The sequence below is a fragment of the Trachypithecus francoisi genome, unplaced genomic scaffold (genome assembly GCF_009764315.1).
Source record: "Trachypithecus francoisi isolate TF-2019V2 unplaced genomic scaffold, Tfra_2.0 Lachesis_group12, whole genome shotgun sequence".
Lineage (NCBI taxonomy): Eukaryota > Metazoa > Chordata > Mammalia > Primates > Cercopithecidae > Trachypithecus > Trachypithecus francoisi.
In genome coordinates, this window is record NW_022681457.1 from 4,555,227 (window position 1) to 4,569,186 (window position 13,960).

Here is a 13,960-nt window from a genome sequence, read left to right on the forward strand (position 1 = left end):
TCTGTCCCCTCTCTCCAGGTCTCTGTCCCCCTCTCCCTGGGTCTCTGTCCCCCTCTCTCTGGGTCTCTATCCCCCTCTCTCTCTCTGGGACTCTGTCCTCGTCTCTCTCCGGGTCTCTGTCCCCCTCTCCCTGGGTCTCTGTCCCTCACTCTCTCTGGGTCTGTCTTCCCCTCTCCCTGGGTCTCTGTCTCCCTTTCTCTGGGTCTCTGTCCCCTCTCCTGGGTCTCTGTCTCCATCTCTCTCTGTGGGTCTCTCTCCCCTCTCCCTGGGTCTCTGTCCCCCACTCTCTGGGTCTCTATCCCCCTCTATCTCTCTGGGACTCTGTCCTCGTCTCTCTCCGGGTCTCTGTCCCCCTCTCCCTGGGTCTCTGTCCCCCACTCTCTCTGGGTCTGTCTTCCCCTCTCCCTGGGTCTCTGTCTCCCTTTCTCTGGGTCTCTGTCCCCTCTCCTGGGTCTCTGTCTCCATCTCTCTCTGTGGGTCTCTTTCCCCTCTCCCTGGGTCTCTGTCCCCCACTCTCTGGGTCTCTGTACACCCCTCTCTGGGTCTCTGTCCCCCTCTCTGTCTGGCTCTCTCTTCCCCTCTCCCTGGGTCTCTCTCCCTCTCTGTCCCTGGGTCCCTGCTGCCCCACCTTCTGATTCTCTGTCCCCTAAGTCTTTGTCTCCCTCTTTTTGGGTTAAATTGTCCCCTCCCTGTCTGGCATCCTCCGAGTCTCTGTTCCCTCTCTGCCACTGGCCCCCAACTCCTTCTGTCCCCATCTGGCTCTTGCCCTCAGAGTCTCCCCTACCTGTCTCTGGGCCCCCACAGCCCCTGGCTCGGGCCTCTGCACCCCCCAGGTCGCTGTCCCTCTGTCCCCTTATCGTGGCCTGGGACCCGCCCTCTCCCCGCCTCCCGCTTTGGCGTCTCCAAGACTCCCCGCCCCGCAGACCTCGCCCCGCCCCAGGCTGGGCTGGAAAGTGGAGGATCCGGTTTGCCCTGGGCGGGTCTGGAATCAGAGCAGGCCGAGAGAGCGCCGGGGCCCTGGGCTGCTGGAGGTTGCGGCGGCCGCGGCAGCATGGTGGTGTCAGAGAAGGAGCAGGTGAGCGCCGGACCCGGGTCTGCGGGAGTGCTGAGCTGGGGACCTCGCCTCCAGGCTTCCAGCGCTGGACACCCAGATTCCTGGGTCAGACGAAGGAGGGGGATGGGAGGGTCCGTGTTCCAGGGTCCCTGGCATGGGGGTCGAGATTCCTGAGTCGGGAGTGGGAGGGCGCTGGGGGCCCGGACTCCTGTGTCCGTGGGGAGCGCACAGGGTGGGTGGCTCTGTGTCCCATAGGACAGAACTGGGTGCCCCCGACCCCACTTCCACCCCTACACTTGTTCCTGTCCCCAGAGCTGGATCCCCAAGATCTTCAAGAAGAAGACCTGTACGACGTTCATAGTTGACGCCACAGATCCGGGGTGAGGAGTTCGCCCCTGGACTGACCCCAGAGGGTCCGAAGCCCGCAGACCCCGCCCGCGGATGGCCACGCCCTGGCCACGCCCCTTCCCCATTCCAGGACTCGGGGACCATCCCAAGGGCGTTCCCTGCCGGCTCTCTCCCTCCAGGAGCGTTTGGGTCTATGTAGACACTCCCCACTCCCCGTTCGCTATTCTCCCGCTCAGGGTCAGTGTAGACGTTCCAGGGCTCGGTTCTGCTGCTTTCCTCCTCGATGTCTCTTCTGTGTGCCTGTCTCTTCGTGTCACTTTCTGCGCCTCTGTCTTTCCCTTTTGGGTATTTCTGTTTCATTCATTCATTTATTCGTTCATTCATTCATCCATCCATGCAAGAAACCCTCACTCAGCGCTCCCAAGGGAGGAGGTCCCTTTAGCCTAATTCAGTGGCCCTGCCAGGGTTCAAATTTCCCTGGGACACGTGCTGTGTGGCTTTGGGCAAATCATTTCACCCTCTGGGTCCCGTTTCTCATGTGAGCATGAAAAGAAGCTTGATCTCCCGGGGTTATTATGAGGATTAAACAAGTTAATGCTTGTGATATTCCTGGCACAGTGCTCAGCAAGAACGCTGGCAAGCATCTGCAGCTCCCACTGGGAGGTGGCAATTATTACCGCAGGCAGGCGCTGTGCTTGGTGGCCGGGGACACCATTTGAGCTAGATAGGGTGTGTGTGTCGGTGAGGAGCTCTTGCCTTTCAGTGATGGCCTCTCAAGCGGATCCAGGCTTTCTAGTTTCTTTCTTTCTTTCTTTTTTTGAGACGGAGTCTCACTCTGTCGCCCAGGCTGGAGTGCAGTGGTGCATCTCGGTTCACTGCAAGCTCCGCCTCCCTGGTTCACGCCATTCTCCTGCTTCAGCCTCCCGAGTGGCTGGGGGTACAGGCGCTCACCACCACACCTGGCTAATTTTTTTGTATTTTAGTAGAGATGGGGTTTCACCATGTTAGCTAGGATGGTCTTGATCTCCTGACCTCGTGATCTGCCCACCTCGGCCTCCCAAAGTGCTGGAATTACAGGCGTGAGCCACCGTATCCGGCCAATATTTTTTTTATTTTTTATTTTTTTATTTTTGATTTTTGTAGAGACGAGGTTTCACCGTGTTAGCCAGGATGGTCTCGATCTCCTGACCTCATAATCTGCCCACCTCGGCCTCCCAAGGCACTGGGATTACAGGCGTGAGCCACCGCACCTGGCCCAGGCGTTCTAGTTTTTTTTTTTTTTTTTTTTTTTTTGAGACAGAGTCTCGCTCTATCGCCCAGGCTGGAGTGCAGTGGCCGGATCTCAGCTCACTGCAAGCTCCGCCTTCCGGGTTTATGCCATTCTCCTGCCTCAGCCTCCGAGTAGCTGGGACTACAGGCGCCCGCCACCTCGCCCGCTAGTTTTTTTTTTTTTTGTTTTTTTAGTAGAGACGGGGTTTCACGGTGTTAGCCAGAATGGTCTTGATCTCCTGACCTCGTGATCCACCCGTCTCGGCCTGCCAAAGTGCTGGGATTACAGGCTTGAGCCACCGCGCTCGGCCTTTTTTTTTTTTTTTTTTTGAGACAGAGTCTGGCTCTGTCACCCAGGCTGGAGTGCAGTGGCGCGATCTGGGCTCACTGCAACATCCACCTTCTGGGTTCAAGCAGTTCTCGTGCCTCAGCCTCCCGAATAGCTGGGATTACAGGTGCCCACCACCACACCCAGCTAATTTTTTGTATTGTAGTAGAGATGGGGTTTCACCCTGTTGCCCAGGTTGGTCTTGAACTCTTGACCGCAGGCAACCCACCTGCCTTGGCTTCCCAAAGTACTGGGATTACAGGTGTGAGCCTCCGCGCCCAGCCCTCTAGTTGTTTTTTAGGACAGTTTTTGGGGTAGGGGAAGTATCCACATTCCTCCTTCAGTGTGTATTTTGTTATGACTATATATTAGTGCAGTATTGCTTGTCAATTGTGGATAAATAAACAGATATGCGCTTGTTGGATGTGAGTGCTCAAAACCTTTTTACTGATGGGGCAGCGTGGTCAAGACAATTGAGGAAACTCTGGTCTGGCCTGAGGAGGAAGAAATGCAGAGGATAATTATAGTAAGGCAAGGGGTTGCAGCTCCCAAGGACGAGCCACTGGGCTCTGTGGGAGCTGGGGGGAGGTGTCTGCTTAAGACTGGGAGGGTACATAGGGTGTCACTAACGGTTTCTGGAGGAGGAAGAGTGGCTAGTGAGGTGACATTTGAAAGTGGGCTGGAGAGAGGCCCATGGAAAGCGATTTGGGGCCGGGCGTGGTGGCTCACACCTGTCATCCCAACAATTTGGGAGGCCAAGGCGGGTGGATCACCTGAGGTCAGGAGTTTGAGACCAGCTTGGCTAACATGGTGCAATCCCGTCTCTACTAAAAATACAAAAATTAGCTGGGTGTGTTGGCGCACACCTGTAATCTCAGCTACTCAGGAGGCAGGAGAATTGCTTAACCTGGGAGACGGAGGCTATAGTGAGCCGAGATCATGTCACTGCACTCCAGCCTGGGTGACAGAGCAAGACTCCATCTCAAAAAAAAAAAAAAAAAAAAGAAAAGTGATTTGAACAGCGTGTGCGAAGTCCTTGATGAGGACCATAAGGTGCTGCTTGAATATGAATCAAAGTTCAGGATGCAGGGAGCACTGTCAAGAGAGAAGAGGCTGCAGAGGAGGGCACGGCCACGGCTTGCAGGGTGTCAGAGGCCACCCTAAGGGGCTGGGACCTTGTCCTGGGGAGCTGGGGCATCACCGTAGTGGTGGGGTTGGCTCTGGGTGTGGAAAAGCCTTCTGGGACTGGGAGAGGATGAAAAGGAGCTCTGGAGGAGTCTGGATAGAGGGTCTGAGTGGGAGGCGTAGTGGCCTGATCCAGGTCAGGGCTTTTGGGACACAGAGAGGAGGGGATGGGGCAAAGACTCGGGGAGCAGGAAGGCAAAGCTTGGGGACTGATGAACAGGGGGAGAGAAGGGGTGACCCCATCGGTGGATGGCTACTGGACATATGGTCTGCTGACTGGGACACAGTGGGGCTGTCCCCGAGATGGAGCTCAGGAGGGCGAGCAGGTTTGGGAAATGCCGCTAAGTGCGATGTGGGACTCTGCATATGAGCGGCCTGGGGGAGCCAGGGGCATGTGGTGACTGAGACTTGGGAAAGGTCTGGACTAATGTCCAGGATCTGAGAGGTCCAAGATGTAGATGGTAATTGAGACTGGAAGTAGGTAAGATGTCACAGGGAAAACAACGTGTAAAGTCAGGGGAGTTGCAAACTGGCAATTCTATAGCCAGTTGTGTGTGTGTGTGTGTGTGTGTGTGTGTGTTTAGAATAGCATTTAAAAACATCTGTCTTCTGTCTCTCTCTTTTTTTTTTTTTTTTTGAGACAGGGTCTCGCTCTGTTGTCCATGCTGGATTGGCACGATCCATGGTTCACTGCAGCCTTGACCTGCTGGGCTCAAGCGATCCTCCCACATGAGCCTCCTGAGTAGCTGGGACCACAGGCTTGCACCAGCATGCCTGGCTAATTTAAAAAATTGTTTTTGTAGAGACCAGGCTGGTATCAAACTTCTGGACTCAAGTGATCCTCCCACCTCATCCCGCCCGCCAAAGTGCTGGAATTACAGGCGAGACCCACCATACCCAGCTACCTCTTTTTTTTTTTTTTTTTTTTTTGAGACCGAGTCTCCCTCTGTCGCACAGGCTGGAGTGCAGTGGTGCGATCTCGGCTCACTGCAACCTCCACCTCCTGGGTTCAAGTGATTTTCCTGCCTCAGCCTCCCAGGTAACTGAGATTACAGGCGCCCACCACCATGCCTGGCTAATTTTTGTAGTTTTAATAGAGATAAGTTTCACCATGTTGACCAGGCTGATCTCGAACTCCTGACTTCAAGTGATCCACCCACCTGGGCCTCCCAACGTGCTGGGATTACAGGCATGAGCCACCGTGCCTGGCCCTGGCTACTTCTTTCTGTTGAGTTACTTGCCTGGCCTCTGCATGCATCGAGTTTGAGAACCATGTAGGGAAGGCTTGCACTGGGAACATCTACACTAAAGGGAAGTGAAAAGGAAGAAAAAGCCACAAACAAGGCAGGCACGAAGCAGCCGGGGCTGGGAGGAAGGCCAGAGGGGCAGGCATATCCTGCCAAGGAAAAGGTTTTCCAGAATGAGAGCCTTTCAGCTGTGGCCAGGGCCACTTTTGATACAGTCAGATGAAACCTGAATAAGGGCCATTGTATATGGAGCCAGGCAGGTAATTGATGATTTTAATCAAGAACAATTTCAGGCCAGGCACGGTGGCTCACGGCTATAATCGCACTACTTTGGGAGGCCAAGGTGGGCTGATCACTTGAGGTCAGGAGTTGGAGACCAGCCTGGCCAATGTGGTAAGACCCCATCTCCACTAAAAATACAAAAACTAGCCAGGCACTGTGGCACATGCCTGTAATCCCAGCTGCTCAGGAGGCTGAGGCACGAGAATCACTTGAGCCCAGGTGGCAGAGATTGCAGTGAGCCGAGATCGTACCACTGCATTCTAGCCTGGGAGACAGAGTGAGACTCCATCTCAAAAAAAAAAAAAAAGAATTTATTTCAGTTTCTGTGGCTCCACCGAGGAAAGAGGGCAGGAGGCAAGGTATGCAGAAGGAATGGCTCCTAGCACTGAACATCAGAATTTTCCACGATTTTGGAAACGTTCTATATCCACATCCAGTACAGCAGTCCTGGCCACAGGGAGCTACTGGGCACTTGGAATATGGCCATTGTTCCTGAAGAACTGATTTTTTGGTTTGTTTGTTTGAGATGGAGTCTCGCTTTGTCGCCCAGGCTGGAGTGCAGTGGCGCGATCTTGGCTCACTGCAACCTCCACCTCCCGGGTTCACACCATTCTCCTGCCTCAGCCTCCCGAGTAGCTGGGACTACAGGCTCCCACCACCATGCCAAGCTGATTTTTTGTATTTTAGTAGAGACAGGGTTTCACCGTGTTGGCCAGGCTGGTCTCAAACTCCTGACCTCAGGTGATCCACCCTCCTTGGCCTCCCAAAGTGCTGGGATTACAGGCATGAACCACTGCACCTGGCCTGAATTTTTTATTTGATTTAATTTTAACTTATTAGAGCAGAAAGAGCTCCATGGCTGTAAAGAACCCCATGCAGCCATCATATTGGACAGCACAGGCTCTGGACTATTCCTTGAAGACCTTTTATTTTATTATTATTATTATTTTTTTGAGGCAGAGTCTCGCTCTGTTGCCCAGGCTGGAGTGCAGTGGCACAACCTCTGCTCACCACAACCTCTGCCTCCCGGGTTCAAGTGATTCTCCTACCTCAGCCTCCTGAGTAGCTGGGTCTATAGGTGTGCACCACCATGCCCAGCTAATTTTTGTATTTTTAGTAGAGACGGGGTTTCACTATGTTGGCCAGGCTGGTCTCAGACTCCTGATCTTGTGATTTGCCCTCCTTGGCCTCCCAAAGTGCTAGGATTAGCACGAGCCACCGCGTCCAGCCTTATTTCTTGTTTTTAGTGACATGGTCTTGCTCTGTCGCCCAGGCTGGGCTGCAGTGGTATGATCATGGCTTATTGCAGCCTTGAACTCCTGAGCTCAAGTGTTCCTCCTGCTACAGCCCCCTAAGTAGCTGGAACCACAGCCATGCACCACCACACCTGGCTAATTTTTAAATTTTTTTTTGTAGGGATGGGGTCTCGCTCTATTGCCCAGGTGTTCTCAAACTCCTGGGCTCAAGCAATCCTTCTGCCTTGACCTCCCAAAGTGCTGGGATTGTGCCCAGCGTCCTAGAAGTTTTGCTCCGAAGAGCAAACTTCCCGGGAAGTAGCTGCAGGGGAACTAGGGACTTCAAGGATGGAGCTGAAATGGGTGAACGGACAAAGTGGGTAAACTGAGGCATGCCAGGGCCCTGGAGGTAGACTCAGGAAGGAAGAGGACACAGTGAGTAGTTCTCACTGTGCCAGGACCTGGCCTAAGCATGTTTGGTTCATCCCATGTGTGGATCAGTTAGCTGTTCTTTTAGTGTTTTTACGGCTTTGCCAAATCCTTGTAGCATCTCCGCTATCCCTTCTGTAAAATTGCTATTAAATCTGCTCACTAGGTTTGTGTAAATACGGGTCTCCCCTGATATCTGAACTCCTTCTGGAATCTGGAACAAAATAATTTAGATACATTTTTCTCTTTCTTCTCTTCCTTTCCTTTCTTCTTTTCTTCTTTCTTTTCTTTCCTCCTTCCCTCCCTCCCTCCCTTCCTTTCCTTCCTCTCTGACTCTCTCCCTCCTTCCCTCCTTTCTTTCCTTATTTTATTTTATTTTTTTTTTTGAGATGGAGTTTCGCTCTTGTCACCCAGGCTGGAGAGCAATGCTGTGATGGCTCACTGCAGCTTCTGCCTCCTGGGTTCAACCGATTCTCCTGCCTCAGCCTTCTGAGTAGCTGGGATTACAGGCACCCGCCACCGTGCCCAGCTAATTTTTGTATTTTTTTTTAGTAGAGATGGTGTTTCACCATGTTGGCCAGTCTAGTCTTGAACTCCTGACCTCAGGTGATCCACCCACCTCAGCCTCCCAAAGTGCTGGGATTACAGGCATGAGCCACTGTGCCCGGCCTCTTTCTTTCTTGCTTGCTTGCTTTTTTCTTTTCTTTTCTTTTCTTTTTGAGACAGGGTCTCACTCTGTTACCCAGATTGGAGTGCAGTGGTGTGGTCACAGCTTTCTGCATTACTGCAGCCTTGATCTCCCAGGCTGAAGTGATCCTGCTGCCTCAGCCTCCTAAGCACGTACTGCCACACCTGGCTAATTTTTTTTTTTTTTTTTTTTTTTTAGAGATAGGGTGGTCTCACTATATTGCACAGCTGGTCTCGAACTCCTGGGTTCAGGCGATCCTCTGGCCTCAGCCTCCCAAAGTACTAGGATTACAGGCATGAGCCATAGCACCCGACCCTACATTTTCAAATGAAATTCTCATTCTCCAAACCTGTTACTTACTCTGGTGCCAATCACCTTCAGATAGCAAGAGAGACTTGTGCATTTTTTTAGGTGGGGGAAAGTTTTATATGTGATCACCATAAATGGAAAACCTGTTCCATTTGGCACAGAGAGGAATAAGCAAGCCACACAGAAGACAAATACAATGAAAAGCAAACAAAGGTGTTTCCCTACTTGCTAGGTGGCTGTTGCCAGCTCCACTTTTTGAGTCCGAGGCCTGCTTTTCTCGTTCAAAAGAGTAGCAAAGGGTTAGGCATTCAAAAATATTCCAGCACCCAGCTGAGCCTCTCTCCTTGACAGTCGTCAGGAGAACTGAAAAAGGAATGACTTTCTCACTGCGTTATTCAAGGTTATTTTAAGCTCCGTGTGAAGTTCGTGTCGCGTTGCCTCTGGCTGGGACTGGTATGCGAGCCTCATTTCAGGAAACACTGCGTTCTTTCCCTGGCTCCTCATAGCTCCGTGGAGTAGGCTGCGCTATTATTGTCTTTTCATTAGAGGAGGAAATTTAGGCTCAGAGAGGTGAAGCCGCTCGCCCAAAGTCACACAGCCGCGTCAGCCTCTAGCACGTGGGCTGTCCCTAAGTTACCCTCTGGATGTCCTTTCTCATGGTGAACATCTTGTGTTTGGATGGGGGCACAGCGAGGATACCCCCAGTGGCCCTCTGCCTTTGCACTTGAGGCTCCGCAGGTGACGGTGACCCACCTCTTCCTGCTCAGGCTTTCTGGACTCACTGGCTTCCTTCCCATGGGGAAGGGGGACTGTCCTCGGCTCCAGTCTCTCCCTGAGGTGATCAGAGCCAGGGCCAGGGGTAGCGTGGACTCTGCCTGCCTCTGCGGGTGCGGGGTCAGTGTCAACAGCCCCTCCACAGAAGCATGAACACACCGACCGGATGCTGGGGTCGGGGGGCAGCCCTGGGTTCACGCTCCGCCCTCGCACCCCCAGAGGGACCTTGTGCCAGTGTGGGCGCCCCCGGACCGCCCACCCTGCAGTGGCCATGGAGGATGCCTTCGGGGCGGCCGTGGTGACCGTGTGGGACAGCGATGCACACACCACGGAGAAGCCCACCGATGCCTACGGAGAGCTGGACTTCACTGGGGCCGGCCGCAAGCACAGCAACGTGAGGCGGGCCTGTGTGGGCAGGGCCCGGGCACCAGGGGCTGCATGCTCGGGGCTCCACAGTGGAGCCGGGACGCCCACGCTGAACGCTGGTCCTCTCCGCCCATCCTTGTCTTTGCTCTGTGTGTCCCCTCCGCCCCACCTGTCTTCTCTCTGAGGTGGTCTCCTTCTCTCTGTGTCTCTGTCTCCCTCTGTCTCTGTGTCCCTCTCTCTGGATCTCTATCCCCCTCTCTCTCTGGGTCTCTGTCTCCCTCTGTCTCTGGTTTCTATCTCTCTGTGTGTGTGTGTCTCTGTCCCCCTCTCTCTGGATCTCTGTCTCCCTCTCTGTCTGGGTCTCTGTCCCCCTCTGTCTCTGGGTCTCTGTCCCCCTCTGTCTCTGGGTCTCTGTCTCTCTCTCTGTGTGTCTCTGTCCCCCTCCCTCTGGATCTCTGTCTCTCTGTCTCTGGGTCTCTGTCCCTTTCTCTCTTGAGTCTCTGTCTCTCTCTCTTTCTGGGTCTCTGTCCCCCTCATCTGGGTTTCTGTCTCCCTCTCTCTCTGGGTCTCTCTCCCCATCTCTCTGGGTCTCTCTCCCCATCTCTCTGGGTCTCTCTCCCCATCTCTCTGGGTCTCTGTCTCCCTCTCTCTCGGGTCTCTATCCTTGTCTCTCTGGGTCTCTGTCCTGTCTCTCTGGGTTTCTGTCCCCATCTCTCTGGGTCTCTGTCCACATCTCTCTGGGTCTCTGTCTCTCTCTCTCTGGGTCTCTGTCCTTCTCTCTCTTGAGTCTCTGTCTCTTTCTCTCTCTGGGTCTCTGTCTCTTTCTCTCTCTGGGTCTCTGTCCCCATCTCTCTGGGTCTCTGTCCCTCTCTCTCTTGAGTCTCTGTCTCTTTCTCTCTCTTGAGTCTGTCTCTTTCTCTCTCTGGGTCTCTGTCCCCATCTCTCTGGGTCTCTGTCTCTTTCTCTCTCGGGTCTCTATCCTTGTCTCTCTGGGTCTCTGTCTCTTTCTCTCTCTTGAGTCTGTCTCTTTCTCTCTCTGGGTCTCTGTCCCCATCTGTCTGGGTCTCTGTCCCCCTCCCTGTGTCCCCCGCTTCCATGTGTCCACAGTTCCTCCGGCTCTCTGACCGAACGGATCCAGCTACAGTTTATAGTCTGGTCACACGCACGTGGGGCTTCCGTGCCCCGAACCTGGTGGTGTCAGTGCTGGGGGGGTCGGGGGGCCCCGTCCTCCAGACCTGGCTGCAGGACCTGCTGCGTCGTGGGCTGGTGCGGGCTGCCCAGAGCACAGGTGACCGAGGGTGGGTGGGGGCTGTCTCCCGGGCCTTGGCCTGCCTGCCATCTCCCCCACTACTCTGGGTGGCCTCCCCCGCCACCCAGTCTCTGTGTGTGTGTCTCTGTCTTACTCTTGGTTTTTCTCCCTCTGCCTCTGCGTGTTCCTCGGCGTCTGCGTAGGAGCCTGGATTGTCACTGGGGGTCTGCACACGGGCATCGGCCGGCATGTTGGTGTGGCTGTGCGGGACCATCAGACAGCCAGCACTGGGGGCACCAAGGTGGTGGCCATGGGCGTGGCCCCCTGGGGTGTGGTCCGGAATAGAGACACCCTCACCAACCCCAAGGTACAACCCAGGGACTTGGAAAAAAGGGACTGGAGGCCTGGGTTCCTGAAGTCTGAGGAAGGAGAGGCTGGGGGCCTGGATTCCTGGGTCTGAGGGAGGAGGGGCTGGGGGCCTGAGTCTGAGGGAGGAGGGGCTGGGGATCTGGACTCCTGGGTCTGAGGGAGGAGGAGGGGCCCGACCCCTGGGTCTGAGGAGGAGGAGGGGCCCGCACCCCTGGGTCTGAGGGAGGAGGAGGGGCCCGACCCCTGGGTCTGAGGGAGGAGGAGGGGCCCGCACCCCTGGGTCTGAGGGAGGAGGAGGGGCCCGGACCCCTGGGTCTGAGGGAGGAGGAGGGGCCCGCACCCCTGGGTCTGAGGGAGGAGGAGGGGCCCGCACCCCTGGGTCTGAGGGAGGAGGAGGGGCCCGGACCCCTGGGTCTGAGGGAGGAGGAGGGGCTTGTGTCTGTCCTGGCCCTGATGAGGAGACGCCCTGGTCTGGCCATTTTTCCCCTAGGGCTCGTTCCCTGCGAGGTACCGGTGGCATGGCGACCCGGAGGACGGGGTCCAGTTTCCCCTGGACTACAACTACTCGGCCTTCTTCCTGGTGGACGACGGCACGCACTGCCGCCTGGGGGGCGAGAGCCGCTTCCGCTTGCGCCTGGAGTCCTACATCTCACAGCAGAAGACGGGCGTGGGAGGTGAGTGGCTTCTTGAACCGTGACCCACAACCCACGACCCCAGTGCTCAAGATTCCAGTAGTTTGGTCTGGCCGAAATTTGGGGAATTACCTATGGTTAAGTGTCTTTCCCCATCATTATTCATGTTTTTATTTTTATTTTTATTTTTTGAGACGGAGTCTCGCTGTGTCGCCCAGGCTGGAGTGCAGTGGCGCGATCTCGGCTCACTGCAAGCTCCGCCTCCCAGGTTCCCGCCATTCTCCCGCCTCAGCCTCCGAGTAGCTGGGACTATAGGCGCCCGCCACCTCGCCCGGCTAGTTTTTTGTATTTTTAGTAGAGACGGGGTTTCACCGTGTTAGCCAGGAGGGTCTCGATCTCCTGATCTCGTGATCCGCCCGCCTCGGCCTCCCAAAGTGCTGGGATTACAGGCTTGAGCCACCGCGCCCGGCCATTATTCATGTTTTTAAAAACCTCTGAGGCCGGGCGCGGTGGCTCACGCCTGTAATCCCAGCACTTTGGGAAGCCGAGGCAGGTGGATCACGAGGTCAGGAGATCGAGACCATCCTGGCTAACACGGTGAAACCCTGTCTCTACTAAAAATACAAAAAATTAGCTGGGCGTGGTGGCGGGTGCCTGTAGTCCCAGCTACTCGGGAGGCTGAGGCGGGAGAATGGCGTGAACCCGGGAGGCGGAGCTTGCAGTGAGCCGAGATGGCGCCACCACACTCCAGCGTGGGCGACAGAGCAAGACTCCATCTCAAAAAAAATTAATTAATTAAAAACAAACAAACAAAAAGAAAAAAAAAAAAAACCTCTCTCTGGGAGTGAGGTAGCTCACATCAGTAATCCCAACAATTTGGGAGGCCCAGGTGGAAGGATTGCTTGAGGCCAGGAATTCAAGACCAGCCTGGGTAACAGAGCAAGACCTTGTCTCTACCAAATAATAATAATAATATAATAATAATAATAATAAAGAATAAAAAATTTTAAAAAAGTAGCCAGTTGTGGTGTCGTGTGCCTGTAAGCCCAGCTACTTGGGAGGCTAAGGCAAGAGAATTGCTTGAACCCGGGAGGTGGAGGTTGCAGTGAACCAAGATCAAGCCCCTGCATTCCAGCCTGGGCGACAGAGCAAGACTCCATCTCAAAAGAACAAACAAACAAACAGACTTTATTTTGAAATCTCTCATGCATACAGAAAAATGCATGAAGGGGACAGCTTGATGCATTTTTTATCTTGAGACGGAGTCTTGCTCTGTTGCCCAGGCTGGAGTGTAGTGGCGCGATCTCGGCTCACTGCAGCCTCTGCCTTCTGGGTTCAAGCAATTCTCCTGCCTCAGCCTCCTGAGTAGCCAGGATTACAGATTCCCGCTACCACACCAGTTAATTTTTGTATTTTTAGTAGAGATGGGATTTCACCATGTTGGCCAGGCTGGTCTCGAACTCCTGACTTCAGGTGATCTGCCCACCTTGGCATCCCAAAGTCCTGTGATTACAGGCATGAGCCATTGCACCCGGCCTACACATTTTTCATGACCATCTTTTTAGGTTTAAACTTCTCTGTCTTGCTTCTTCTCCTAATTGCTGTCTGATCTTCCTTAGTAAGGATGTACCCTTTCCTTTTTCTTTGTTTGAGACTGGGCCTCACTGTCACCCAGGCTGTGTGCAATGGCACAATCATGGCTCACTGTAATCTCAACCTCCCCAGGTCAGGTGATCCTCCCACCTCAGCCTCCTGAGTAACTGGGACAACAGGCACATGCCATCACACTGAGCTAATTTTTGTATTCTTTGTAGAGGTGAGGTCTCTCTATGTAGCCCAGGCCAGTCTTGAACTCCTAGGCTAAAGTGGTCCACCAACCTTGGCCTCCCAAAGTACTGAGATTACAGGCATGAGCCACCGTGCCTGTCCCCATCTGTTATTTAAAAATTTCCCCAATCTAAGGCCAGGTGCAGTGGCTCACGCCTGTAATCCCAGCACTGTGGGAGACTGAGGCAGGCAGATCACCTGATGTCAGGGGTTCGAGACCAGCCTGGCCAACATGGTGAAACCCCATCTCTACTAAAAATACAAACAATTAACCAGGCATGGTGCCGCGCGTCTGTTATCCCAGCTACTTGGGAAGCTGAGGCAGGAGAATCACTTGAACCTGGGAGGTGGAGGTTACAGTGAGCGGAG

At 54.3% G+C, this 13,960-nt stretch overlaps 1 protein-coding gene across 8 annotated transcripts in view; it reads left to right on the top strand.

Moving 5' to 3' along the window:
- The first annotated feature begins 907 nt into the window (after window positions 1-907).
- Window positions 908-13,960, top strand: part of TRPM4 (transient receptor potential cation channel subfamily M member 4) — a 53,036-nt gene continuing 39,983 nt past the window's right edge. Inside the window, exons 1-6 of one of the 8 annotated variants that reach the window (XR_004440452.1) lie at window positions 908-1,075; window positions 1,367-1,434; window positions 9,368-9,542; window positions 10,622-10,802; window positions 10,967-11,130; window positions 11,623-11,806. Coding sequence is in view for 4 of the 8 variants with exons in the window: in XM_033223989.1 (XP_033079880.1) it covers window positions 1,052-1,075; window positions 1,367-1,434; window positions 9,368-9,542; window positions 10,622-10,802; window positions 10,967-11,130; window positions 11,623-11,806 (796 nt within the window). In the remaining 4 variants the exon portion in view is untranslated. Of the gene's footprint in view, window positions 1,076-1,366; window positions 1,435-9,367; window positions 9,543-10,621; window positions 10,803-10,966; window positions 11,131-11,622; window positions 11,807-13,960 lie in introns of those variants that run through there. The other 7 variants (XR_004440451.1, XR_004440450.1, XM_033223989.1 and 4 more) reach the window with 7 other exon arrangements.